The sequence below is a fragment of the Ambystoma mexicanum genome, chromosome 8 (genome assembly GCF_040938575.1).
Source record: "Ambystoma mexicanum isolate Mex_15411 chromosome 8, UKY_AmexF1_1, whole genome shotgun sequence".
NCBI classification, from domain to species: domain Eukaryota; kingdom Metazoa; phylum Chordata; class Amphibia; order Caudata; family Ambystomatidae; genus Ambystoma; species Ambystoma mexicanum.
Genome location: NC_090929.1, coordinates 477,065,793 through 477,093,440, shown reverse-complemented (window position 1 = coordinate 477,093,440; position 27,648 = coordinate 477,065,793). Strand labels below are relative to the sequence as shown.

At 45.6% G+C, this 27,648-nt stretch overlaps 2 protein-coding genes across 4 annotated transcripts in view; one reads left to right on the top strand and one right to left on the bottom strand.

The window, feature by feature from the left end:
• The window catches only part of CPTP (ceramide-1-phosphate transfer protein), a 39,389-nt gene extending 32,864 nt beyond the window's left edge, over positions 1–6,525 (bottom strand). The window contains exon 1 of one of the 2 annotated variants that reach the window (XM_069610106.1): positions 6,405–6,525. In XM_069610106.1, the coding sequence (XP_069466207.1) occupies positions 6,405–6,503 (99 nt within the window). In that variant the 5' untranslated portion in view covers positions 6,504–6,525. The remainder of the gene's footprint in view (positions 1–6,404) is intronic. The other variant, XM_069610107.1, reaches the window with a different exon arrangement.
• INTS11 (integrator complex subunit 11) overlaps positions 6,524–27,648 on the top strand; it is a 717,472-nt gene continuing 696,347 nt past the window's right edge. The window contains exon 1 of one of the 2 annotated variants that reach the window (XM_069610104.1): positions 6,524–6,657. The gene's annotated coding sequence lies outside the window, so the exon portion shown is untranslated. Of the gene's footprint in view, positions 6,658–18,452; positions 18,535–27,648 lie in introns of those variants that run through there. The other variant, XM_069610105.1, reaches the window with a different exon arrangement.

Here is a 27,648-nt window from a genome sequence, read left to right as displayed (position 1 = left end):
ATTATTGGCTTTATTATCTCCTTTTCCCTGGGAGACTAGATCCTCTACCACTATATTTGACGAGGTGGGGCGATCTCCTGTAAGCATAACTTCCAACAGAGTAGTAATCTTAGCATCCATGGTCATTAACCTAGTATCTTGTTCCTCTCTATATTTATCAAATAGACTCTTTTCTTTAGTAATCTGTTCATTAATGTTCTTAACCTCCACTATACCCTCCAAGAAAGCCAGACGAGACACCAATTGGTTAAAAGCCGCTTGTTGCCCTACCATAGAGCAACCAATAGTCTCTTGGGATTCACCTAGGGTTTTCAAAGCCAAATTCAAACTAATGTGTAAATTGGATAGAAGTGGTATCAGGTAATCTCCTCTCTCCTCCCTTCTCAAACCAGGAGACTCCTGTTTATCTTCGGCTACCACACAACTTTCCAATATGGTTCGCTGAGGGTCAGTAGCTTTATCTACAGTTGTGGGTAAGTAATCCCTTTCCTTATCAGTTTGGGTATAGCTGGTCTTACTATATATAGGTGGTATAAATGTCTTTATAATCGGTCTAATAGGGGATAGGTGCCTACCCTCTTGTTGTTTCCACATTATAGGAGTGTTTCTATTTTGTGAGAGTGTATCAATTGGCGCACCCTCTGATAAGCTCCTCACCCCCTTGTCTTTGGACAAAAATCTACCTACTGGTATCTCTAGATAAACAATTTCCCTCAGCAAATGACCTGTAGCATCTGCCGTAATAAAGAAGGAATCATCCAAATCACTCTCCCCAATGGGCTGGTTAAGATTATACTTAGAACGAATGGGGGTCTCTTTAGATTGGTCCCTCCCGCCAGCCTGCTTAAAACTCCCCGACTGAGGAGAATCGAGGGCACATTGCACCTTATCCTTATTATCCTTCCCAAAGATAAATGTTGCCGGCGAAATGTGAGTGAATTGCAAAGTTCCACACGGTTGTTTCCCCTTCCATATCAGAGAATCCAAGCATTGATTATCCCCTGCCTGTAATTTCCCAGTAATAATCCTCTTCTGAAGAGGAGTGGACGCATGATACCAAACTACCCTTTTAGTACCAATTCGACTTTGTTGAAGACATTCCTCATCTGTAAATTCCTGTCTGGAGTCTGGAATGTCCCTATTAGCCCCCGTATCCTCTATGTCTGGTGTGTCCACATTTACCTCAGTCAAAGCTACAACATTCAAAATTGCAGGATCTGTGGTAGGATATCCCTTTGGGCTCCCTTCAGCTCTAATATTAGAATTTTCATTAATATTCTCAACCAATAAAATCGAGGCAGCCATATTTTCAGTGCGGTCGATACTAATAAGCGCCTCACAATGAGTCAGAGAGCCTGATTGAACCTCTACTATCTTAGTAGCTTGACTCACAGCAGTTTCAAACCCGCTTCTAAGTGTGGGCATATTATAAAAAAAGATAAAAACCAGAAAAGAAATATATTAGAAAATATTGGATTAAAAAAAAGAACACACTGAGGGGAGATCAGCTCGCAGCCTCTAAGTAGCAGAGAGACAAGTTTAGTTTTGTTTTTTTTTTTAAAAGAATAGCTGGGAACAAGACTAATATAAAAACCAAATCATTCTGTACTGTAGTTGTGCAAAAAGGAATGTGGTTAAATTAAACCCAGAGGGGAGAACAACTCGCACCCTCTGATATAATTATAATTGCGTTAGCTTAGAAGCGTAGTTATTTAAAATATCCACATTTAAAGAATGGGTTTAAAGAAAACACTCGGTTGCAGGGTTGGGAACGCCCGACGGCTAGTGGAGCTGCCAGAGTCCGACTCTCCACCCCGTACCCTGGAAGCTTAAGAAGGACGTAGGTCAAAAGTTAGTAGCAGTAGACCAGATTACTCACAGCCGAACAGCGGCTCCAGCCCTTACTGCCTCCAGGGCTTAGCGCCACAAGGGTGGATATGCCGTCAATAAAAGTCTTCCTTGAGGGGTCACGTGATCCTTCACGTGCCCAAATGAAGCTCTGCCCCTCCTGGGAACGGAGACGAAATGAGCAGCAAGAGCAAGCAGCTCGCAGTGCTGCTTAAAGGTAAGCACAGCTGATAGGTTCGAAATGCTGTTACTGACAGCACACTCGCAGAGAGCTAATTCCAACCAATTACTCGACCCCTGGCACTCGGTTCTTGCAGCAATGAAGAAGTACAGCCAGACAGGGAAGATGGTTCAGTGGAGTGCATCTCTGGGTTAGTTGGTCCCACACTAACCCAAGGAGAGAAGTCGTCCATTCCGGAGCTTCTCTGTCTGAAAAGGGAGTTTCAGCACAGCAGCACGGGCAATTCAAAGGTCCAGGAGGATGCAGCAAGCTTTGTTCACTGTTTCTTCTTCAGGCGTTTCTCCCAGTGGTCGACTCTGCCTCTAGTCCCAAAACCCTCGCCTTTTAAGCAGGTTTCTCCCATTCATGCACAGCCTAGGCTGTCAATCACACATCAGGGTGGCTGTCCTAAAAGGACAGCCAGCCAGCCATTCAGGACTGGTTGCATTTAGGCATCCCTAGAGACAAAGAACAGGGGAGTTTCGAGACCCTCCCTCACATCCTGTCCTTCCAGAGACACTGGAGTCAGAGGCGGGCTTCAGGGCTGAAGTGCGCCAAAAGGCAAGACAAACAAATGGCTCCAATCTGTTTCACGCACTGAGCAAAACCCAAGAAAGACCTCACAAACCGAAAATGGCAAAAAAAGAAGACAGGGGCTGTTTTGATAAAATGGGCACCCCTGGGTGCTATACTGCAGCTGAGGGTTCAGCCTGCGGCAGAAAAGCACAATGGGAGGAAAAATTAAAGTACTGCCACTAGCCATTTAAAAGTAGGGAGGGCAACATACAAATGTTACATGAGAATGTAGGATAAGGGGCTACTAGGTAACCCCCCCCCCAGCACACCATATAAAATGGTGTGTGCTGGACCCACAAAGAGAAAAGGTAAGTAAAGTCAATTTCACTTTACTATTCTTGGGAACAGTAGTTCCCACAAGAAAAGGTATTTTAAACCTTATGAGAAATCTAACGTATTTCTCAGTGACATTGCACAGAAGGAGCTGTGAGTTACCTTACAAAATTAGATACATATGTAGTTTGTCAAGACTCCCAAAACAGTGAAAACACATAATCCAAAGATCAAAATACATGAGGCAGCGGGGAAAGGGTCTGGCTCACTCCAGGGTTAAATTTAAAAAGTCCTACAGTCCAGCAAAAGAGCTGCAGGTCTCTAAAGTTGAAGAGAATTAGCACAGAAATAAGAATTCTCCCTAACATGACTGCACCCATATATGCCAGTATTCACATGCACTCCTTCACACAGTATTAATGTTTGCTTTGTGCAGAATCCAATAATCAACAACCATAACGAACAGTACCTCCAGGATAAAAAAAAAGAAAAGGATCCCAAAGAGAAAGAAGCAATAAACAAACGGAACCACAAAGTCCCATCAACTTAGGTCTCAACTACCCACAATCTACCAAATACAAGCAACAACAAACCACAAACAGCAAAGACTAAACCCAAAAGACCAGGAAAAACACCAATCGAATGAGGACGCCCACTAAGGAACACAACCCATGCATCATGCCTCGCCACAAGAAAGGCAAAGAAGCAAGAAAAGACAAGAGAAATAATAAGAAATCCCAAACCACTCGGGAAGGCATGGACCAGCATGATCCCACTACCCCAAAAAAATCAAATATCTGAGATGGCCCAAGGAGACATACAAATAACCCAGCAAAGACAGACTACAATTCTCGTTACCTGTCCACATACGACAACGTGGTAAACAAAAACAGCACAGCAACAACGAACCGACAGGCAACAAGCTTCACTAATACAGACCCAACAAGGACACCAAACGGACGATAACTAATAAACCATCCCAACACGGTCTCCACCTTGGACAATACCCCAACCAGAACAAGGAACAAATTGGAAACCATCACACTCTACACCCCCCTATATCACCAAGACTGGAACAGCAGAGGAGTAGCTTCCCTATTTACCACCTGGAAACGAACCAACACTGCCATAAACCTTATCGGTCTACTCGACAAAGAGACTGACCAACAAAGAACAACCCCACCCAAAAGACTCAACCGGGAAAAACCCACCTGGAACGGAAACCCAACCAACAACACGCCGGTCAGAACAAACAACACCACAAAAGGGAAATCCAGCAAACTACACTGGCAGCCTCCTCAAAGTTAGATCCATGGCAAAACACTCAACAGAAATCAATGACCTCCTAAGCGAAGGTGGCACAGACGTGCTCTTCCTTACAGAAACCTGGCTATCAGACAACTATAAAGCAATCGCGAACGAAGCAATACCCGACAATTATAAATTAATACACGTCAACAGAGAAAACAAGAGGAGGCGGAATCGGAATTATACACAAAAAATATGCCTGAGCATCTCGAATCATCACAATCAACTCGGAATCCCACCTAATCAAGATAGAACTCAACGACCAATCCAACATAGTATTCCTGCTGATCTACAGACCATCTTCTTACAACCCCAACTGTGCAACAAAACTAGCAGACGAGGCCACCATGCTATCAACCCACCACCACAACCTAGGTGAAAGAGATCCCACCGATACAAACATAGATACAACAGAAGACACACTCAACAATTGGATCACCAAGGCCATTGACCAATTAGCACCAGCTAAAACATTCAAAGCAACAGCAAAAAAACAGGCAGAAAAATGCTTCACATGAGACCTGAAAAAACACCCAAAAACGACCTCAAAATGGAGAGAACAATACACCAGACAAGACTAAATAAAATACCAAAGACAACTCAAACTGTACAAAGCAACAGTCCTGAAAGCAAAAAATAAAAATGACTACGCCACAAGAATCGGCAAATAATTCACAGAAAGAACTTCATCAACCCTAGACAAACACTTTGTGACAGTCACTTACACCAGAGCACGGTCTGTGTAGTAGCGCAATGCAGTTAAAGCGTCTGCGAACATTAGCCGGCGCAAGCATATATATATATATATATATATATATATAGTCACACCAGAGCAGGGTCTGTGTAGCAGCTGCACAGCAGTTACTGCGTCTGCGAGCATTAGCCGGCGTAGGTACTATTATATATGTACAGGGTCTGTGTAGTAGCTGCAGAGCAGTTACTGCGTCTGCAAGCATTGCAGAGCATCAACTGTACTGTAAATGAGCTTCGGAGCAGTTACTGTGTCTATACTACCAACAGGCTGCTCCGTGTAATTTCAAAACCAGAGGTTTAGGAAATTGTGGGTCACTCTCCGGTGATGTCTTGCTGCTTTGGCTTCTGTGCCGGTGATACATGACACTGTTCGACCACTTTTAAACAGTCAGTTTACTGCAAACGATCTAAATGTCACACAAATGGCCAGCCTGCTTTAGACACAAAATATCTGAAAATGCATTGCAGTAAGCAGTATTTCGTAACATGAGAGAGCTGTGCAACCTGGAAAGGACACATGATCGTAGTGCTACAGAATACTCAAGACATGTGCTGATCCGTTTGCAGAGAAAGAAATCGGGCGAAGGGATACAGGTGTTCAATATGGGTCGTCGGACAATCTTTCGTGTCAAGAGCCATAAAGTTGAATACAATGGCCAAATATTGCAAGCACATGGGTTTCATGCAAATACACCACAGCATGATAAATTTGGAGGCGCCAGAGTGCTACCTAGAAGAAGGGGTGCACCTCTCAGAGCAAGGTATGGATCTGTTCTTATGTAACGTGCCCTAAATGACAGCAGATGGTGAGAAAATAATGGGGGACCAAGCAGGAACGTTAACCCCTACATGGCGGAGCAGGAATGCATAGCGACCAGTTCAACAAGAGTTAATACAAAAAAACAGGGGTGATGTTAAAACAAAAAAAAAGGGGGGGGGCGGGGGCTATCGACCTCCCGCAAAAACCAAGGGCTCCTCTGCAGGCCGGACGGCGAGGGTGCCCAAAGAACTTTGACTTTTCTTTACACAAAAATAATGAACGGCGCTCCAGTCAGCTGGAGCAACGCCCAAGGCTGGCACAGTCCTCCGATGCACTAGGCGGGGGACTTGTGGCTGTTAACGAGAGTCCAATGGAAACAGGGAAAGTCAGGATTAAAGTCAAGCCTTGTGTTATGTCAGCTGGTCGCTGAAATATGTAATAAACCTGTGGCATGTTAAAAAAAACCCAGTTGTTTAGAAAATCACGTACTTATAATATTTAATACGTACAATACAAGGAATTACAGCTACAACGTGCATTTCCAGAGGTTGCGAAAGGGATCCTCTTAACAATATAACAGCAAAGGGGTGAGAACGTCTAAGTTGATGGATGCTAAAAAGAAATGCATATAAAATTCACTACAAGAGCTGGATCGGATGCACTCACCTGATACTTCCTGGAAACTGGGCAGGAGCGTTTCGTAAAAGGTAGTGTATAGATCCCATTCGAGAAACGGACCATAGCAATGCCCCGTCCACACTTCATCACGTGGGCTGCTCTGCATCACGTGAGTTTCAACGCCCTCTTCAACATGTGGGATGCTCTGCATCACGTGGATTTGAGCGTTCACGTCGTCATCTCTTTTGCACTAGCGATTCCTCTGTTGCAAAGCACTTTTCATATAGTTGATTATTCTTTGGTAAGTCTTAAAGTTATCTCATGTTGATTGTTACTTTAATGCAGAGCGGTAATATTGCAAAGGGGGTATTTTTGTGTATTTTGGTGGTTTGTAATGTGCATCAGGGGTGAGATTTATTTAAAGTACGGGCGGATTCAGTTTTGATTTTTTCGTTATTTCAATGTAATCTGGGGATATGTAATGTGCATCACAGGGGTAAGGCAATATTGGTTAGGGGGTATTTCTCTGTATGTTGGAGGATTGTAATGTGCATTGGTTGAGATTTACTTAAAGTACAGGTGGATTCAGTTCGTTTTGGGGTTTTCTCCTGGAGATGTGCGATTTGCCTGGGGGAGATATGTTGAATGGAGTGGGGCTGGGCACAGCGCGTTCCTCCCTCCCCAATTGTACTTCCACTGCACCAGTGAACAGTACAACAAACAGTTAGTTATCCTCCCCGCTGGAGGGGGATACAGGGAGTTTGAGGATTTCGTATGTGCAGCAGATGGGGATGTGTTTTATGCAGACAGACGCATTTGGGTACGAATTTCCAGCATAACAGTTCAGTTATTTATTTCTCCTGCATGGGGGCCGATTTGGCATTCCCCGGGGAGGGGATTGTTCATTTGCCCCTTTGCAGTGTGTGACAGGGAAGGCTAAACGTAGGTCTTGTATTGCTTTCATTATCAATCGCACATTTAAAGTCCTTATGAGACCGGAAAGCATTGTGTGTTTGTTTAAAAGTTTGCCGATACTTTCTGAAGTGCCTTTACGGCGTAATGACGTGTTTCTGTTACGTCATTATTACGTTTTCACGTGGGATGTCTACGTGTGTTGTATAATAATAATAGTAACACATGGGAGACTGCTGAGTTTTTGATGAGGCTTCTTTATTCAATTCATGACATCAACTTCTAAATGCATAATAATTCTGCTTTAACTGAATGGGCAACAGGCCCTGCAACTTTGCTCCAACTATATGAGTCTTTGGTCTCCACAGATATGCCTCAGGTCAGTTCCTGAGAGGAGCACAGGGGAGCCGATGTTGCTCCGTGCCCTCTCCCCAGCTCTCTTCCTTGCGCCCCGCGATTCCGCTTTCCCCGCGAGATCTCTCGAGACCCGGAAGTCTTGCGATATCTCTACACACCTCCCTTTAATAATACAAAACAGGTTACTGCATAACATAGTCATTGCATCTCACCGGTCTACTATGTTCCCTTCTCGGACGGTTATCCCTCTCACGACTGGTGTCCTGCTTATGATCATCTTCTTGCTCCACCATGGGTGCATCTGCTTCAATTTCTTCCTCATCGACTTCTCCTCTGCCTGTCTATGGCTCTCGTTCTCTCTCCACCTCTCTGTCCGGCACTTCATAGTTTTCGGGTCCTTCATGGATCTTTTCTCTCTCTTGCATCTTTTCGAACATGGCTACTCTCTCCATGTTCCATGTGCGGCCGTCCTCGGTGCGGAAGTGGTTGGTTCCTCTGTGAATCACATTTATGGGTCTGCTGAACCTTGAGCCAGTCATTTGGTCTTTGGTCGGTAAACGTATGTTAATCCAATCTCCTTCTTTTACCTCCGACCATTGTTTTGTCCTTCTTCTGGCTTCCCACCTTTTCATGCGTGCTTTGCTGTTCTCTATTCTCCACACTACTTCCTACATTTTTACTTCCTCGTCTTCTCTTACTCTGGCCAACCATGGTGACACTAGTGTGGAAGCCGCTCTCCTCCCTCTCAACATGCGAAATGGGGAGATTTGGGTGAAACCGTTGGGAGTCAGTCTGTGAGCTGCGATGGTCTCTTTGGTCGTCTTGAGGGGGATCCATTCCAGAGGCGGTCGCTAATTGGATGGCTCCTTTGATAAATCTGTTGGCCTTCTCCACAAGCCCATTGGCTTGGGGATGATATAATGCTGCTTGTTTCTTCAGGAGCAGTTCCATGTCTCTGGATATTAACTGTACCCCGTTTTCTGTCACTAACTCACTGGGGAGCCCTTCCCTCTGGAATATGGCGATACAGACTTCTATCACGGTGGCAGTCGTGATGTTGGGGACAAACTCCGCTTCAACCCACTTCGATAGGTAATCCACTAACACTATGCCATATCGATGTTCGGGCGCCATTGCTTCCAGTGGTCCAATAAAGTCCAGGCCTACTTTTGACCACACAGCTTCGGGGATCTCAGTAGGAATCATGGGCGCTTGTCTGATCTTCAAGCGTTTGTCACTGTTGGGACACTCATGGCATCTCTCGATCATTGTACGAATCTCCTGATCCATGGAAGGCCACCAGTAGGCTTCCCTGACTCTGCGTCGCGTCATGGTGTTTCCTAAATGACCTGCATGGGCTCTGCACAGGATGGTTTTCCTCATGCCTGTGGGCGGGATCACTTGATCGGTTTTCATGATTATGCCGTCAGTCTCTGAGATTCCATCTGCCACTTTCCAATATGGTCTCATTCCTTCTGGCACTGCCCTTTCATCTGGCCATCCATTTTTGATCCATTCCCTGATTCTCACCAGGGTGTGGTCTTTCCCATCTTCTTCCATCCAATGTCTTTCGCTCAGCTCTAGGTAGTCTGGGGCCTTGAGATCTGTAATGGATGCTACAATGCATTCTTCTTGCAAGAAGGTGGTGGCGTTGGCTTTTCCTTCTGGCAGTCTTGACATGCAGTCTGCCTGCAAATTCTTCCACCCAGATATGTGTTGTACCTCGAAGTGTATTCTTCAGCTTGGCTGCTATGCATGCTAACCTGGGTGTCGACACTTTGGTGCCTCCTGGGCTGAGCATGAGCATATGGATGAGGGGCTTGCGGTCGGTGACTAACTTGAACTTTGTGCCCCATACATACGTCCTGAAGTGTTCCACAGCCCATGCATAGGCCAGCATCTCCTTCTCGACTGTGAAATAATTTTGTTCAGCTGGTGATAGGGCCTTGGAGGCAAATGCAACCACATGTTCCGTGTCGCCCTTTTGCTCAGTGAGGACGGCTCCTAGTCCATACGCGCTGGCATCCGTGGTAATGACTGTACCCCAGTCTGGATTGAACGGTTGCAGGCATGGTGCTTCCACTATGTATCATTTGATGCTTTACACCGCCTTCTTCTGGGCTTCTTGCCACGTGTACTCTGACCCTTTTTTGAGGAGCTCACAAAGCTGCGCTGAGGTTTCAGAGAATTTGGGGATAAATTTGGCATAATATTCAGCCAGGCCTAGGAATGACCTCACCTCATCTTTGTTGGTGGGTTCGGGAGCTTTGATTATTGCTCGCGGCAGGTTTGTTTGGGGCTTATGCCTTGAGCTGATATCTTGTACCCCAAATATTCGACTTCTTGTGCCTTGAGTACACATTTCTTGTACCTTAGTTTCACTCCCGCTTCTTAGAGCTTGGTAAGGACTGTCTTCAACGTGGCATCATTTGTTTGTTCGTCTAAAGCAGGGGTGCACAACTGATTTTGACAGAGGGCCGAAAGTACCTTACATGAGGGCTATAGTGGGCCGAAAAGTAAAAGTGGGCGGGGCGGTAGGCGGGACAAGTCAGGCTTTTTCAACTCCCAATTTGTATTAAACACATGGAAAAAGAATATGTTTTTGCGTGGTAACGATTTTTATTGCATTTCAAACTTACATTTTGTACTACAGATTTTCCATTGTTATCATTTATTTCGATTTAGTTATTGTATATTGTCTGTTTAATTAAATTATATATATTTTATTGACCCTTGATTGGACATTCCTTTATTTTGGACTGCTATAGTTTGCTGTTTGGGTTACCCAAGAGGAGTATGGCCTTCGTTGAGTCGGGTTTCCTCAAAAAAGCAAAGGATGTACATCTCCTAACTGTGCCTGTTTTAGCTTTATTATTGAGTTCACTCTTGGAGTGCAACACTATGCCCCCTGTCCCTCACCCCCAACCAAACACTAGGCCCCATGGCCCCCTCACCACCCCCAACCAAACACTATGCCCCATGGCCCCCTCACCACCCCCAACCAAACACTATGCCCCTTGGCTCCCTCAACCCCCAACCAAACACTATGCCCCCTGTCCCTCAACCCCCAACCAAACACTATCCCCCATGCCCCCCTCACCCCCAACTAAACACTATGCCCATGGCTCCCACCCAGTGGTCGAAGTGAGCGGGAGCGGTGCTCCTATACTTTTTTTAATTACCTTGTACAGCTCCTATACTTTTATTTTAAAAAGAAACCGTTCCGGAACTGTTTTGTTTTAAAATAAAAGTGTAGGAAGAAGTTGAAACCTTCACTTTCAGTGCACCCTTAAACAGCAGGTGCAAGTGTTTGGGGGGATGTATTGTGTGTGGGCGGGGTTGTGGCAATGAGTTTTGCGGGGAGCAGGGGCATGCCAGCAGGGGACATAGTTCCACTACTTCTTTTCGCACACTTCGACCACTGCTCCCACCCCCAACCAAACACTATGCCCCATGGCCCCCACGCCTCATCCAAACACTATGCCCCCTGTCCCTTACCCCCAACCAAACACTATGCCCCATGGCCCCCTCACCCCCATCCAAACACTATGCCCCAAACACACTCAAGCATGCACCCATACAGACCCGAACCCCCCCAAATCGGCACACTCTCAAACATGGACCCATACAGACCCGAACCCCCCCACCCCCAACTCAGCGCACACACTCTCAAACATGCACCCATACAGACCCAAACCCCCCAACTCAGCACACAAACTCTGAAGCATGCACCCATACATGCATCTCAACATACACAACAGAAACATACAAAAACAAACATTCATGCACACCCGAACCCCCCACCCCCGCAACTCAGCACACACACTCTCTCGCATACACCATGCACCGATACAGACCCAAACCTCCCCACCCCCCAACTCAGCACACACTCTCAAACATGCACCCATACAGACCCGATCCCCCCACCCCCCAAATCAGCACACACACTCTAAAACATGCACCCATACAGACCCGAAACCCCCACCCCACCAACTCTGCACTCTCAAACATGCACCCATACAGACCCGAACCCCACACCCCCCAACTCAGCACACACTCTCAAGCATACACCATGCACCCATACAGACCCGAACCCCCAACTCAGCACACACACTCTCAAACATGCACCCATGCAGACCCGAACCGCCCACCCCCCCAACTCAGCACACACTCTCAAGCATACACCATGAACCCCTACAGACCCGAACCCCCACCCCCCAACTCAGCTAACACACTCTCGAGCATGCACCCATACAGACCCAAACCCCCAACTCAGCACACACTCTCAAGCATACACCATGAACCCCTACAGACCCGAACCCCCACCCCCCAACTCAGCACACACTCTCGAGCATGCACCCATACAGACCCAAACCCCCCAACTCAGCACACAAACTCTGAAGCATGCACCCATACATGCATCTCAACATACACAACACGAACATTCAAAAACAAACATTCATGCACATCCGACACGCCCCCCCACCCCCATCTCAACATACACATCACAAACACTCAAAAACAAACATTCATACACATCCGACATGCCCCCCCACCCCCTCATCTCAACATACACAACACAAACACTCAAAAACAAACATTCATACACATCCGACACGCCCCCCCATCTCAACATACACAACACAAACACTCAAAAACAAACATTCATAAACATCCGACACCCCCCCACCCCCCATCTCAACATACACAACACAAACATACGGCAGAACAGACCCGACACACAAACGCACAGACCACTTACCGGAGACGTGCTGGAAGGCAGGTAAGCTGGAATGCTGGCGAAGTAAGTGGAATCGTACTACGGCTGGATTGGCCAGCAAGGCTGAAATGCCTTCCGGCATCAAGCCTTACTGGCCACGCCAGCCGTAGTGCTGGCCCTCCATTGGTGCAGAACACACGCACTACGTGGCTCATAGGAGCGACGTGGTGCGTGTGTGTGCTGAGCCAATGACGGCCAGTGTTTTGTCCGGCCCGGAAGACAACAAAGACTTTTCTAATGGAGGGCGGCCGATGCTGCTTGCGGGCCGCCCTCCATTAGGAAAGTGTGCCTCGCGGGCTGGACAAAACAGCATGGCGGGCCGCAACTGGCCTGCGGGGCGTATGTTGTGCACCCATGGTCCAAAGCGTATACCAGGATATCATCCTGGAAATAGGACAAATTCTTGACATTCCGTAATAGCGCGTCCATCATGCGTTGAAACACTGAGGCTGCGGATGATAAGCCAAACGGCATCTTCGTAAACTGATAGGTGCCAAACAGGGTGATGAATGCGGTCAATGGCTTGGATTCCTTATGTAACTATATTTGATGGTACGCGTTCCTCATGTCCAACTTTGAGAACACTCTGGCCTCCTTCATCATGAGGATTAACTTGTTGATGCTTGGTAGGGGGTAGCTGTCCGCGATTACTTCCAGGTTTAGACTGCGGAGATCTATGCATACCCTTAACTCTTGTGAATTTTGTTTTGGGCTCAGCCACTCTGATGCTTCATTTTCCTCGATGGTGCCTTCTTCCATCATTTTGTCCAGTTGGCTTCTGAGCGTCTCTCTTGCAGGTGCAGCTACTGGCCTTACTCTGTGTTTGACTGGGACTGCGTTGGCTTTTAGTATTATTTTGTGGACGAAGCCTTTTATGTGTCCAGGTCCTTCCTAAAATAGTTTGGGAGAATCTTCTCTAGCTACCGGCGCTCCTTTGGAACTGACTGACAGTACCTGGTCCTCTGTGCTGGGGTCCAGCTTGATTTTCAGTTTTGCCTGATCATCCCACCCTAATACTGCTGGGCCTTCTTGACTGAAGTATACTTTTGTGGTGGTCTCTCCCTTTGAACTCCACTTTTCCTTTGATGTAGCCCAGTAGGTCAATGGATACGCCTCCGAACACTGTGGGCTTGTGCCGAGTGCTGAACACTTTGACTGTCTCTGTGCCTATCATCTCCTTGTACGTGCGCAGGGGTATTATAGTTAAATCGGAGCCCGAGTCAGCCATGACTCTCGTTTCCAGTCCGTTTATTTTGATGGCACAGTGTGGCTTTTCTCTCCTGGCCCGTGGGCTGTTCACCATTATAACAGCTGGCCTCCCCTCTTCGTCAGAGGACGATTCCCTCTCTGTTTTGTGTTCAGCATTGACACTGGTGACTTTTTTGTTTCGCCATCGGCACACTATTGAGAAATGTCCAATCTTTTTGCACACTGAGCGTTCTTTGTCCCTTGCTGGGCACTCTTTGTGCCAAGTGTTTCGTGCTGGTGCACCTGTGACATTTTAATGGTTCTTTCCTTGCCCATTTCCCTTCTCTCGTGTCGAAGATTGGTTTCTCCTTCTTTGGGCGGAAAGCTATCGCTTGTACTTCTGCCGGGCTGTGCCCACTTGCGTATTCTTTCCTCCTACCTGCAGTCTCTTCCACTGCTCTCGCAATTTCAACGGCTTTCTCCAACTGCAGTTCTTTCTCTAGTATGAACTTGTCTTGCACCTTTCTGCTGTTGGTATGAACCACTAGCATGTCGCAGATCAATCCTTCGGCGTTGTTTTTCCGAAGTTGCACAGCGTCGCCAATTCGCGTAGTTTGGTCACATAATAGTTTACTGGTTCTGACGCTTCCTGTTTGCGCTGTAAAACCGTATCCTGTGTAGGACAGTATTCTCCTTGCTGGCGAACCTTTTGACTATTCTTCTAACAGCTTACTTAAATACGTCATCATTGTCGCCGGCCACCTGCTCAGGGGTGAGACTTTCAGATACTCTTTGGCCTTCAACGCCCAGGACATTCAGTAGCATTGCTCTACGTCTCGTTGCTGTGTAGCCTACACCACCCAAGGCCTCTAAATATGTGGTGAGTGAGGGTTGCCATTGTGGCCAAGGAATGGCGGTGATGGTGTTGCTCCTTGCATGGCGCCGCGTGGGTTTCAGTGGTGATCCTCGTTGCCAATTATGTTGTATAATAATAATCGGACCACACGGGAGACTGCTGAGTTGCTGATGAGGCTTCTTTATTCAATTCTTGACATCAACTTCTAAATGCATAATAACACTGCTTTAATTGAATGGGCAACAGGCCCTGCAACTTTGCTCCAATTATATGAGTCTTTGGTCTCCACAGATATAACTCAGGTCAGTTCTTGAGAAGAGCATACGGGAGTCGATGTTGCTCCGTGCCCTCTCTCCAGCTCTCTGCCTCGTGCGCCACGCGGGAGCCGCTCTTTCAGTTTCCCCGTGAGACCCGGAAGTCTCGCGATATCTCTACAACGTGCTTAGGAAGAGGATCACAGAGGAAGGAGCGCACCAGGCCATGCACGGGCAAGTATTTTTTTTTTTTTTTGTGCATTTATAATGCGCTTATTCATCTCGGAGAAGCGACGGGTATATCTAATGATGATGAGAATTATATTTTTATTTATATCCCGATCATACATAGGTGTTTCAGAGCGCGACAAAGAAAGGGAGGGGAACAGGGGAGAACAAAACACAGATGGGTTTGTTTTTCCCTTTTTGATTTTAGTTGCACCAACAGCGGATCTTTGTGTGTCTTCTTGGCTGGTATCCCCATCCTCGGCTCGCCCACCCCCAAACAGAAGTTTATGGCCATGCCGCACATGCAGAGGAAATTTCAGGGCAGATTCGGCTGCCAGCGGCAAGTCGGATTGTACGCCATCTTCACCCTTATCTAGTGGTGGAAATGGAAACAAATTGGTGGGGGATCCCACAAGGGCCAGGGTGGGGGCGGAATTGGGGGGGGTGGGAGCGGTGCCCAAAGTGGCGGGGTTTGGGAGGACAGAGCTGGCAGTTGACCTCCGATCAAAGTAAATGTCCAAAATAATAGTTTAAAACGGCGCAATTTCTTTCATGCTGCTTCTATTCCAAACCATATATCAATTCCACTTTAAACCAATTCCATGGCACTGGTGATGTTACTTCATTAGGTGGATAATAGTTTTGACCAGTGCTGCCGAGTAAATATTCTTTAAAATGCACAACTTGCAACCCATTTTATAAATAAAACTCCCCTGGGGTACTTTTAAAACAGGGTCAGAAAAGGAATAAATTGCCATTTACAAATATGGGCCACTTTTTCATTGGTGCCCGAGACAATTTTATGGCCCTGTCCGACCATGTTTGTTTTTTTTTTCTCCCCCCCCCCCCCCCCAGCCCTTTCACGTGGTTCGTTTAAAATCTTATATGGTGTTTGTCAATTTAAATCTTTCTTAAAGCATTCTTAATTTTTGAAAAGTTGATATGGTTTAAAAAAAATAATGTGACATAAATTAACGTGGGGGTTTGCAATGTTTTCAGAGTCAGACTCCTTTTTTAGATGGATCGTTGGTATTAATTGAAAATATCTTTTTCACTGTACGGATGGGGGGGTCGATATACAAAGACCGCTCTGTGACAGCACAGAGCAGTCTTTCTAAATCAAACTATCATACTTGTCAAACCCCTATCACACGAGTGCACAGGGGCTGACGGGCACTGTGAACCCCAGCAGAGGTGAGTTTTGGACTGTAGTATGTGCGCATGTGGGTAGGATGTGTGTGTTGGGGGGTGGGTGGGGAAATTGTGGGTTCGGGGGGTCCCACCCTGATGAGTTGATGAGCGGGTGGGGAAGGAGTGGGGCAGTATGTTATTTCCGCACTTTAAAGCCAATACAAAACCAGCCGGAAAAAAACTTTTTTTTTTTTTTTTTTGTGTTCAGGCTTTAAAATGTAGAAATAACACCTAGAACTGGATAGTTTCCTAGTGCCCAAAGATGGTAGGAATCTCAAACTAAAACCAGAAGGAGAGGTGGAAACGGACAAGAGAAATGCAAAAACACAGACCTTTCTTTTTTGCGTTTTGGGCTCACATGGATCGCAGTTGCTGACAAGTTAAGCTGCAGTGTGTGGTTTGTGGCTCTACATTAGCAAGTCTGAAGCCAACACTATTAAGGCGGCATTTGGAAACAAAACATTAGCAAAAAAAAACATGGATTTGTTTGTACGGCAGCTGCAAGGGATACACAAGCAAAAATACACTGTTAAAACGTGGCCTCGGTACCTGCAAATGCTTTGGAAGCTTCTTACCACATTATCTGGGGCAGTGGGGGGAAGAGAGTAATTCTGCCAACAATTATCACTGTCAACCGGGTAATGCTTAGTGACGGTTTCCATGGAACTACATACCTTGAATTAGGTAATTCTATAGACGCGTGTCGTAGATGCTAGGTAGAAAGAGAGAGTTTGTCAGTTAGAATGAGTTGCCTTCAGGGGTAGTCCTTCATCAGTTACAGAGACAGGAAAACATTTGAGTCCAACTGTAGTCTTGTTGGACGGGTCCAGGGGCCATTAGGAATATGTCGGTCCCAATAAGGTTTGGTCTGGGTAGGTACCCTGTGTCAATTTGAAGGGTGTCAAGGGTGGTCACGGCTGCTGTCTGTGGATAATCATACCGTGAGCCCATCCCTACTCAGAGGTCCTGCTTGAGTGGGTATATTGTGAGGCGAGCACGGTTGGCGGAGGTGCATGCCTGAGAGGTGTTAATTAGTCTTATTTGGACAAAGTACATATGGAACGGCTTACCAGGTGCTGCGTTGAGTGTCGGACACCCTAATGATGCTGACTTGGGGCCATAGACGTAGATGTTCCAGTGAGAGGGTGGAACACAGTGTTAGTGAGGGATGGTTGTATAAGGCCCCTATGTTGTTGTTAGAGAACCGGTTGACACTGAGTATCTATAGCATGCTGGTTATCCTAGAGTGGTTCAGTCCTGTATGGGGAGTATTGTCACTATCTACCACTGGTTTTAACTGAATTTGCAGCATTGCTTGGCTTGTGGATGGTGTGTTCTGCATGTGTGGGGAACATCATGTGCTTTGCAAATGAGTGATATTTACAAAAATACATTTAGCTCATGTTCAGTGTTTTAACCTAGTTCCACATTTCTGGTTTTGGATATAAATCGTGCCTCTTGCTGTCTCTGCATCAGTTCACGATTGCCACCACAGGAGTCACATTTGACCACATCAAGGCCCACACATGTAATGTCCTTTCTGTTGTCCATCTGGTGAGATTCTTGCCAATGGGTGGTCAGTGGGTATCTGGCATCCGATGACTTGAACACGTTCAGATGTTCTCGTATTCTAATCCAAAGTCCTCCTTACCAAAGATGGCTCACAGCCTCCTTAGGTAAGAACCTAGCAAAGGTACTCCGATAGACCAACCTTAACCCCCTGGAGGAAACGCTCCCTCACCCCACGCCACCTCCCTGGCCTTCACTTGTAGTATAACGCCAATAGTGTTTTTCATGGCAACTTATAACCTCGCCCCGCTAGCACACTGACCTGACCCGACCCACTACCATGGGCCGCGACGACCTCACACCACACGCAGCGCTTTACCCATTAGTGGTTGTGGCCGTAAAACCATTTAATATAATCGCGTACACGGGCATGTTAGGATAACTGTTCCAATGCAGCATGGTCTGTCCCTCGTTACCATTCCGGTTCAGGCAGAACGTAGGAATTAACACTGTGTCTCATCTCATTTCACTAATGAGGGACCAACTGTTAAATTCAATGAAGCCCTCGTGCACACTGCAGGGCGGTGAGCACATGGGTTGCCCCCAACTGAACTCTAAGCAATTGGCACCATAGTCGACCCAACCCGGGCTGTGCGTCGGCACCCATTATAAACAACCGATGTTCACCTTTCTTAAAGCACAGGATGTGCACAGTCCTCACACTTTCAATTACTGCAGCACAGTTAGACACTGATTGTGCTTACAAGATTCTTTGCAAGTGCACATGCAATAGCTAATGCCCAGCTCAAATTTACTCCACAGATCACTAATCAGTGTTATCTTATAAGAAACCTCTACAGGCTACACGCCATACCTACCAAGCCATTAAGAAGCACAACATTGGTAAGCTTTATCCTGTCATAACACATATGTGTCCAATTAACATCATTATAACGAACAAGAAAAACTCTGATACTAACACAATTCTCTGTTCTTTTTTCTCGCCCTTAGTGCACCTTCATACTCTACCAACTAATGGTATTTCCTTAACATGATGCAAATATTAACAATGATGCACAATTGTGAATATCTTTGTACTTTTTATACTATAGATCTTGCTTATGTAAACTTTGTTTCACCGAATTTGTCTCATATCTATGGGCATGTCACCTAACTTGTGCACAAAACAGAACCACTTTTGCAAAACTTTACTTTTTGTACACATTGGGCTTTCTTGTCCCTGTCACCCAATGAATCAACCTGACACAAATTACCAATCTGCTCAAATGTGGTATGAATTAAAAATACTACAGCCTCGATAAAGGATCTTGTGTGTAGAGACGCACATATTTTTCCATACCTGGATGATTAGCTTCTCAAGGCTTCCTCCATGGAACCTTTGTTGGAGCACTTAGTGGGCATATTCAGGTTAGCGTTTTTAGCCAAATTTGGAGAAGTCTTACATCCACCCCTAGAATATTTAGTACAATGAGGGCCAACTTTTGGATGACACACGGGAGGGTGCTGCTGAAATGGGAAAAGGAATACTGTTTTAATTTTGCAACCTGCAGTTAGTGAAGACCTAAACGGTCAATCGATCACTTGGACAAGTCACATTTGTACTGCAGATTTGAAACTCAGAAGGCATCTGCTATGTGTAATAGCTATACAAATTACCTTTGTATGATATTTCTGTTTTGAAATGTCCTTTGCACAGGCGGGGTTCATCTGATTCATGAGGTGTGTGGTGGTCGGTGTCGGAGGTGGAGACTTTGGCATGTTATGTTTTATACCGTGCACCGCTACCATTTGCATGGTCTCCTGGTACTCACGTGGCTCTAAAAAAGTGGGTGGGGTAGGTTAGTGAGGGAAGAGGGATAGGATGGAGGTTGTGCTTTTTCTTTGATGCTTGCAGAACCAGGAGAAACTGGTGTCTGAGTGTGTGCTTTTTGAATGTGCATTGATTGTGTGTACTGGGCTTGTGTCCGGAGGGGGAAACGGGCTGTTTGTGGATGTTTGTTCTTGTGGCAGGTGCATGGATTGTATTTTGTGTGTAGTATTGCTAACCCTTTTGGGGGGGTGTTTTATGCGGGAGAGGAGCATGTAGCAGGCAGTGGTTAGTGGTTTGTTTTATTGTCAGTCCAGGATCCGTACTGTCCCATAATTGCCTTGGGTCTGGAGCTGTGGGAGGTGCCCTGTTTTTATGCTTGTGTTGGTGAGTTGAATAGCCAGGTTTTCAGTAGTTTTCTGAAGGTTAGGTGATCTTCCGTCATTGTTATTTCCTTCGTCATCGAATTCCATGGTTTGGCTATCAAACGGGAGAATGCGGTTCCTGTAAATTTCTATTTCTCATAGTGTTTTGTTTTGGCTTGGATGTCGTTGCGCGATTTTAGATTTCTTCCTGGCTGGTACCGGTTGATTTTATGTATGGAGAAATTTGGCACCTTCTCCGTGTAGAGATCTGTCAGTGATGCAGAGGGCTTTGAAGTTAATGCATTTTTTTTTTTACTGGCAGCCAGTGTAGGTGTAACGCTTACCTGTGAACTCTGCGGGGACGCCCTTGAAGAACTCCCTTGAACTTCCGAGAAGAAGCAATTCCTGTAGATATGACAAGAGAAAAATAACCCTCCTTAACTATAGCTCCCTCCATAAACTTCACTCCTCTTCGCTAAGTGGGTATACGTAAACAATGCCTATAAAAGCTCACCTTAATGTTTAATTGTGTGAGCTCTCCATCCTGCGTTCACGCAGGGGCGCATGTCCTGAAGAGTGGTGATGATGTGGTGCCAAAATAGATAATTCAAAAGGATGACAATGGGCAAAAATTAGTGGCAATTAATAGTGGCAATAATAAATATGGCTGATGTGGAACCTTGCTGTGGAAAAAACAATAAATTAAAATGGTACCTACATTGAGGGAGCGACCGTAAGCAACAGTAAGGGCTCTAACACGCAATAGAAAATGGATGACCACTGATGGGGGTAACAAGTCTCTAAGTGAATTCACAATCTCACTAAATACCTACACTAAAAGAAACTAAGCAGCAACAAATGGCATGAAAATTGGAACAATGTGTGACAAGGCATCAGCAGAAAAGAAACGTTAATCACAGGAGCGCGGAGCAACAATAATGCGCACAGCTGAGGCGGATTGAAAATGAAAATGTCAATATTGAATGACCAACAACCTCCGTTGTTAAATTAATACCTCACACGCGTGCCACCAAAATCACTTAAAATACACTGGGTAAGCTTGAAACAGTACTTGCGTGAGGAACAGCAGTTTTCATTCAGGACCCCGGAGGGGGGGAACAGGGTGACTGGAACTACAGAGCGAATGAAGGGGAAATAAATAACAGAAATAACGGGGCAGAGCGCTAGACAATGAAGGGAGGGGGCATAAACAGAAAAGGGCTAATTCTTCGGAGACTATAGCTAGGTAAATAGGGCTGGAACAGAGGCTATTGCTATGACTGGAATTCTGTGACGACCGCGGTAAGCGTTCGTACTGTAGGGCAGTCAGCAACGCGAAGCGCAAGTCTCCTCAAGAAACGACTATTTATGACAGAGGTCGGTCAAAGACTAGACCAGTAATGTTAGTTCCTCAATGGCACAACCTGGTGGCCATTGAGGCAACATGAACTCCAATTACTTTCAATATAAGTCTGACTTTAACCACAGGACCTCTCAAATACTCTAACAAGGTTAACCCTTTAGGGGCCCATAGGCTTAATCTGGGAACTGGCTGGTGATCATGACAGTACCCCCCCCCCCCCCACTCAAAGATTTCCTTCCCGGTTTGGTAGGGTGGTTTCGATGGAATATCTTTAACAGTCTAGGGGCATGAATGTTCTCTAAGGGTTCCCAAGCTCTATCGAGGGGACCATAACCCTTCCAATCGACCAAGTAATCTAATTTGCGACGCACTATTTTGGAGTCCAAAATTTCCCCGACTTCAAATTCTGGTTGGTCGTCTTCAATTTCCACTGGGGGTGGAGCTGGTAGTAAACGTGTCTCTGATTCTACTGGTTTTAATAGAGAAACATGAAAAACTGGATGGATTTGCATTTTCTTGGAAAGTGTCAACCTCATGGCCACTGGGTTAATAACGGCTTCTATGATAAATGGTCCTAAATACCTGGGAAGAAACTTCTTTGAGCCTTTTAAGGCCAGATTTCTGGAGGACAACCAGACAGTCGCCGACTTGAAAACTTGGAGGAGTACTTCGGTGTCGATCAGCAAACTTCTTTTGGGATTCCTTAGCTGCCACTAAACTAGCTTGAGCCTTACTAGTTGCTGTTAAAATCTTGTCATGAAGTTTCTTGACTGCGGGCATTTCTAATGGATCTGGAGGGTCAAATGCAGAAGTTTGGGGATGTTGACCATGTAAGATATAGAATGGCGTGAGTCCTGTGGATGAGTGGATGGAATTGTTGTAAGCGTATTCTGCCACCCACAAAATATCCAACCAGGAGTTGTCGGTCTGATGAAGCATACAGCGTAAATACTGCTCCAGGGTCTGATTAGTGCATTCTGTTTGTCCGTTGGTCTGTGGGTGGTGACTTGTGGATAATCTTATATCAATCTGGGCCAGATCACAGCATTTCCTCCAGAATCTTGATACAAATTTACTACTTCTGTCGGAAATTACAGTGGAAGGAAACCTGTGTAATTTAACAATGTTTTCTAGAAAAGTCTTTGCCAAACCGGTAGCGGTGGGAAGCCCTTCTAGGGCCACAAAATGAGCCATCTTTGAAAACAAATCTACTACAACCATGATGGTGTCGTAACCCTCGCATGGCGGGAGATCTGTGATAAAATCCATCGATGAGGTATGCCATGGATTTGGTGGAATATTCAAAGGTTGAACAAGACCGGCCGTTTCTTCTTGGAGTTCTTATTTTGTGTACAATTTCCACAAGTCAGAATTAAATGAGTCGCATCCTTGCGCCAAGTTGGCCACCAATAATATTGTTTGATCTTTTCCAAGGTTTTGGTCACCCCTGGATGACCTTCAATTAGAGAGCCATGGTAGTTGGAAATCACTTGTTTTCTGAGTGCCTCAGTAGGTAAATACAGACGGTCTTGATAGTAAGGCATTTCTTCTTGGACACTGAATGTATCTCCTTGATTAACCCATGCTAACAGCTCTTCCTGAGTAAAGGTCCCTTTAATCTCCTTCTGCAGGTCTTCGAAGAATGGTTCTCCAGTGTGCAACAACCCTAATACTCTTTCTCCTGTGATGATCTTAGTGGGTACCGGGGAAACAAAAGCTTCTTATCCATTACCAATTCGAGATAGTGTGTCAGCCTTGCCATTACGCACTCCAGGTCTAAATGTGATAATGAAATCCTATTCAGCAAAAAACAGGGCCCATCGCAGTTGTCGAGCTGATTGAGCCTTCACGGAACGTAAATACAGTAGATTTCGGTGGTCAGTGAGAATGGTAATTGTGTGTTGAGGTCCTAATAGGTAGTATCTCCATTCCTTTAAGGCACACTTGATGGCCAATAACTCCTTCTCCGTGATAGTGTAGCTGCATTCAGCTGGCGAGAGCTTCTTGGACCAGAATGCCACTGGGTGTAAGATCTGAGTTTTGGGATTGTGTGGTGACAAAACAGCACCCATAGCAACATTAGAGGCATCGGTTTCCACTATGAATGGTAGGTCAGGTTGAGGATGTTGTAATACCGAAGCCTCAGTAAATTTGGCCTTTAAATTCTGAAAGGCTTCACCAGCCTCCTTGGGCCATTCGAATTTCTTATTTTTCTTCAGCAAGGACATGATGGGGTGTACCAGTTGCGAAAAAGTTTCCACAAAGCGGCGATAGAAATTAGCAAAACCCAAAAAACTTTGGACTCCCTTTACAGACATTTGGGCTGGCCAAGTAAGTATGGCATCCACCTTCCGCATGTCCATCTTGACTCCCTGAGAGGATAGCACAAAACCCAGAAATTTGACTCCAGAAATATGAAATGAACACTTCTCCAGCTTTACAGAAAGAGAATCTTCTTGCAGCTTCTGGAGAACTGCCGTAACATGCTTCACATGTTCTAGGGAATTCCTGGAAAAAATCAAAATGTCGTCAATATAGACTACTATGCAAACATCCAATAGATCTCTTAAGACATCATTCATAAAGCATTGAATTGCTGCAGGAGCATTGCACAGTCCAAAGGGCATCACTTGATACTCAAAAAGGCCATATTTAGTACGAAAGGCGGTCTTCCATTCGTTGCCCTCTTTTATTCGAATGAGATGACTTGAGCCTCTGAGATCTAATTTGGTAAAAATCTGGGTGCCCTTGATTTGATCCAACAAATTGGAGATGAGGAATGGGATATCGGTTCTTGACAGTAATTTGATTTAAGGCACAATAATCAATACAGGTCCTGAGATCTCCCTCTTTCTTCGGTACAAAAAAGAGTGGGGAGGCAGCGGGAGATTTAGAAGGCCTAATGAATCCATTAGCTAAATACTGGTCTAGATACTTCTTCAGGTACGCGTCGTCCTTCTCAGTTAACAAATATATCCATTTACAAGGAAGTTGTCCTCCTGGAAGAAGATCGATCGGACAATCGTAAGGGCGATGGGGAGGTAAGACCTCAGCCAATTTTTCTTCAAAGACCTCCTGGAATCCTTTATACTCGGGAGGGGGGGTGGTAAACTTCTTATGAATCCAAGTGTGGAGTCAGAAACTACTGTGTAGACCGGGATTCTTCAAGTTACTCATTAAACAATAAGAATCTTCACATTCTGTGGCAAAGGTCAGAGATCTAGAGCGCCAATCAATAGTGGGATTGTGTTTCTTGAGCCAGGGCATACCCAAAATGATCTGGAATTGTGGAGCACTTAAGGTCAAATGTAATCCTCTCTCTGTGTTTTTCCTGGCAAAGCATTGTAAGATCATCCGTGAGTTGTGTGACTGGGCCAGAAACTAAAGGAGTACCGTCGACTGCAGATACATTTTCAGCTTCAAACTTGTCCACAATGTGAAAATCCAACTTGTATGCCAGTTGTGAATCCATGTAGTTTCTGACTGCACCACAATCAATGTAGGCTTGTAAGGCATGCATCTTAGTGGGCTGCTCTTGACTAAACAAGATAATAGGAAAAACAAAGTGTGAGGTCATTACTCCCTGTTTCATGCTCGACAAGCTGACCTCTACACTTGCCGGGCACTGTAGTTTTCTGAAATCTGGTCTTTCCTTTCCTGGTTGACACCTCCAATGGGTCTTCGTGAAGGTTTTACAGGACAATCCTTGAGGAAATGCCCAGGTTTACCACAGTAAAGGCAAAATTGTTGTTGATGCCTCTTGTCCCTCTCTGCCTGTGAAATGGGTCCTCTGACAACCCCTAACTGCATTGGTTCCGCGTGAGTATCAGGACCAGCTCTTAATTGAATTTCTTTAGTGCGTACAAAATAGATCCTATTCTCAGAACGTGAACGATATACTCTTCGGTCTTGCAGGCACTGATCTAATTGGATAGTTAGGTCAATAAATTTGGCAATACCATCGGGGGGATTAACTAACTGAGCCAATACATCTTTTAATTCACTGCGCAACCCTCTATGGAATAAGGCTGTCCTTTTTTCGTTGGGCCAGTTGGACGCTGCTACTAATCTATTGAAAGTTGCAACATAAGCCAACAATTCTTGGTTTCCCTGCCGGAGTGAGAGCAACTCATTATCCAGGGCCTGACCTTGGGTATGGCGCACAAATAATTTTTCCATTCCCTTCTGAAATTCTTGAGGATTCCTCAAGATTCGGTCATCTCTAAGGGGATGGACCAATCTGCAGCATAACCACCCAAGTAGGATAGAATAAAGGCCACCTTAGCCTGATATGTGGGGAATACTTCTGGACGATAGAGGAAATGTAACCTGCACTGATTCATGAAAACAGCAAACTTCTTAGGATCCCCCAAAAAGCGTACAGGAGGAGCTAAAGGAATATTTCCGGGGACTATCACTTGGACTGGAGTAGGGGGTGCAACAGGAAGAGGGGCTGATGGATAAGCTGCGGGTAAAGGAACTTGGCCAGCCTGTGTCTGCAAGAGTTGGCATGCTAACTCTTCTGTATGGTCCCTATTCACGACAAGCTCCCTACGCAATGCACTAGTCTCTGAGCGAGCGGCATGAACTTCCGCTCTTAACTCCCCCAATAACTGGGCCAACTGATCCACCTCAGGAGTCTCCATGGCGCCCAGGCAGAGTAATTTGCAAAAAGCGGCTTTGCGTTCTGTAACGCTTACCTGTGAACTCTGCGGGGATGCCCTTGAAGAACTCCCTTGAACTTCCGAGAAGAAGCAATTCCTGTAGAAATGACAAGAGAAAAATAACCCTCCTTAACTATAGCTCCCTCATAAACTTCACTCCTCTTGGCTAAGTGGGAATACGTAAACAATGCCTATAAAAGCTCACCTTAATGTTCACGCAGGGGCGCATGTCCTGAAGAGTGGTGATGATGTGGTGCCAAAATAGATAATTCAAAATGATGACAATGGGCAAAAATTAGTGGCAATTAATAGGGCACTCTTAATAATAAAGATGGCTGATGTGGAACCTTGCTGTGGAAAAAACAATATCAAATTAAAATGGTACCTACAATGAGGGAGCGACCGTAAGCAGCAGTAAGGGCTCTAACACGCAATAGAGGCTAATGCTATGACCGGAATTCTGTGACGACTGCGGTAAGCGTTCGTACTGCAGGGCAGTCAGCAACGCGAAGCGCAAGTCTCCTCAAGAAATGACTATTTATAACAGAGGTCGGTCAAAGACTAGACCAGTAATGTTAGTTCCTCAATGGCACAACCTGGCGGCCATTGAGGCAACATGAACTCCAATTACTTTCAATATAAGTCTGACTTTAAACACAGGACCTCTCAAATACTCTAACAAGGTTAACCCTTTAGGGAACCATAGGCTTAATCTGGGAACTGGCTGGTGATCATGACAGTAGGATTTTCAGGGCTGGTGTTTATGTGATCTCTTCTGTTTTGCAGCAGTATTTTGGAATGTGGTTGTTGGGTAAGATTTTCATATCTATGATACATCTTCCTGACCTGTGTCCGCCCCAGAACTTGTTGCTTTGACTAGGTCACTACTTTACTGTGTCCCTAGGTGAAGGGGAATCTTTTTTTCCCCTCTCGCCTACCCTTTTACTCTTTTTATGGGTGACCTTTTTATGTCTCTCCATAGTGTATGGTTGAAGTTATAGTTTCCTACAACTTTTGGGCTTAGGCTGGGTTGCCCCTTTGGACTCCCCTGTTAATTTCTCTTTAATGTACTTGGGTGAACTACAGTTCCCAATAGTAAAGAGGAATTTACATACCCCTTTACATTTTATATCGTTAGCCAGCACACTCCACCTTAGTGGAGTGCTGGGGGATTCAATGTATCCCCTTTCTTACTTACCTGGTAACATTTTATTACAATTGTGAGTTTTACATGAATGGCTGGTGGCAGTGGTTTTACATTTACGACTTTTTTTTAGTTTTATTACTCACAGGCTGTTAATTCAGCCTCGTTCATGCACAGAAGTGCTACCATTTTGCTAAAATGGTGGACTCCTTCTATTTTCACCATTTCTTGGCTGCTTGCGTTTCTGAGGTCTTCCCCTGCCATTCTAGGTGGGAAGGACCTCAGTGGCTGTTTTGTCTCCGGTGAGAATCCTGAGGATTCCCTGCCCAGACTCGAGAGTGTCTGGAAAGGCAGGACGCGATGGAGGAGTCCAAAACACTGCAGCCCTTTGTCTTCCACCTTGCTGAAAGGAAACACGGTGGTTTATACCTACATCCACGGCACTGTGATACATCATACATGTCACACGTGTGCACCTTACATGCAGGACCTTTTGTCTGCGTTATGCCTGTTCACATCAAGGCGACATAAACAATTATCATCATCGCTCGCCTGTATTGCCGCACTTTGTTGAGTGGTATACACATAGCGACTTGAATTATTTCAAGCAACATAAGTCTGGACAAGACACCGGCACTTGCCCAGACCGCTTA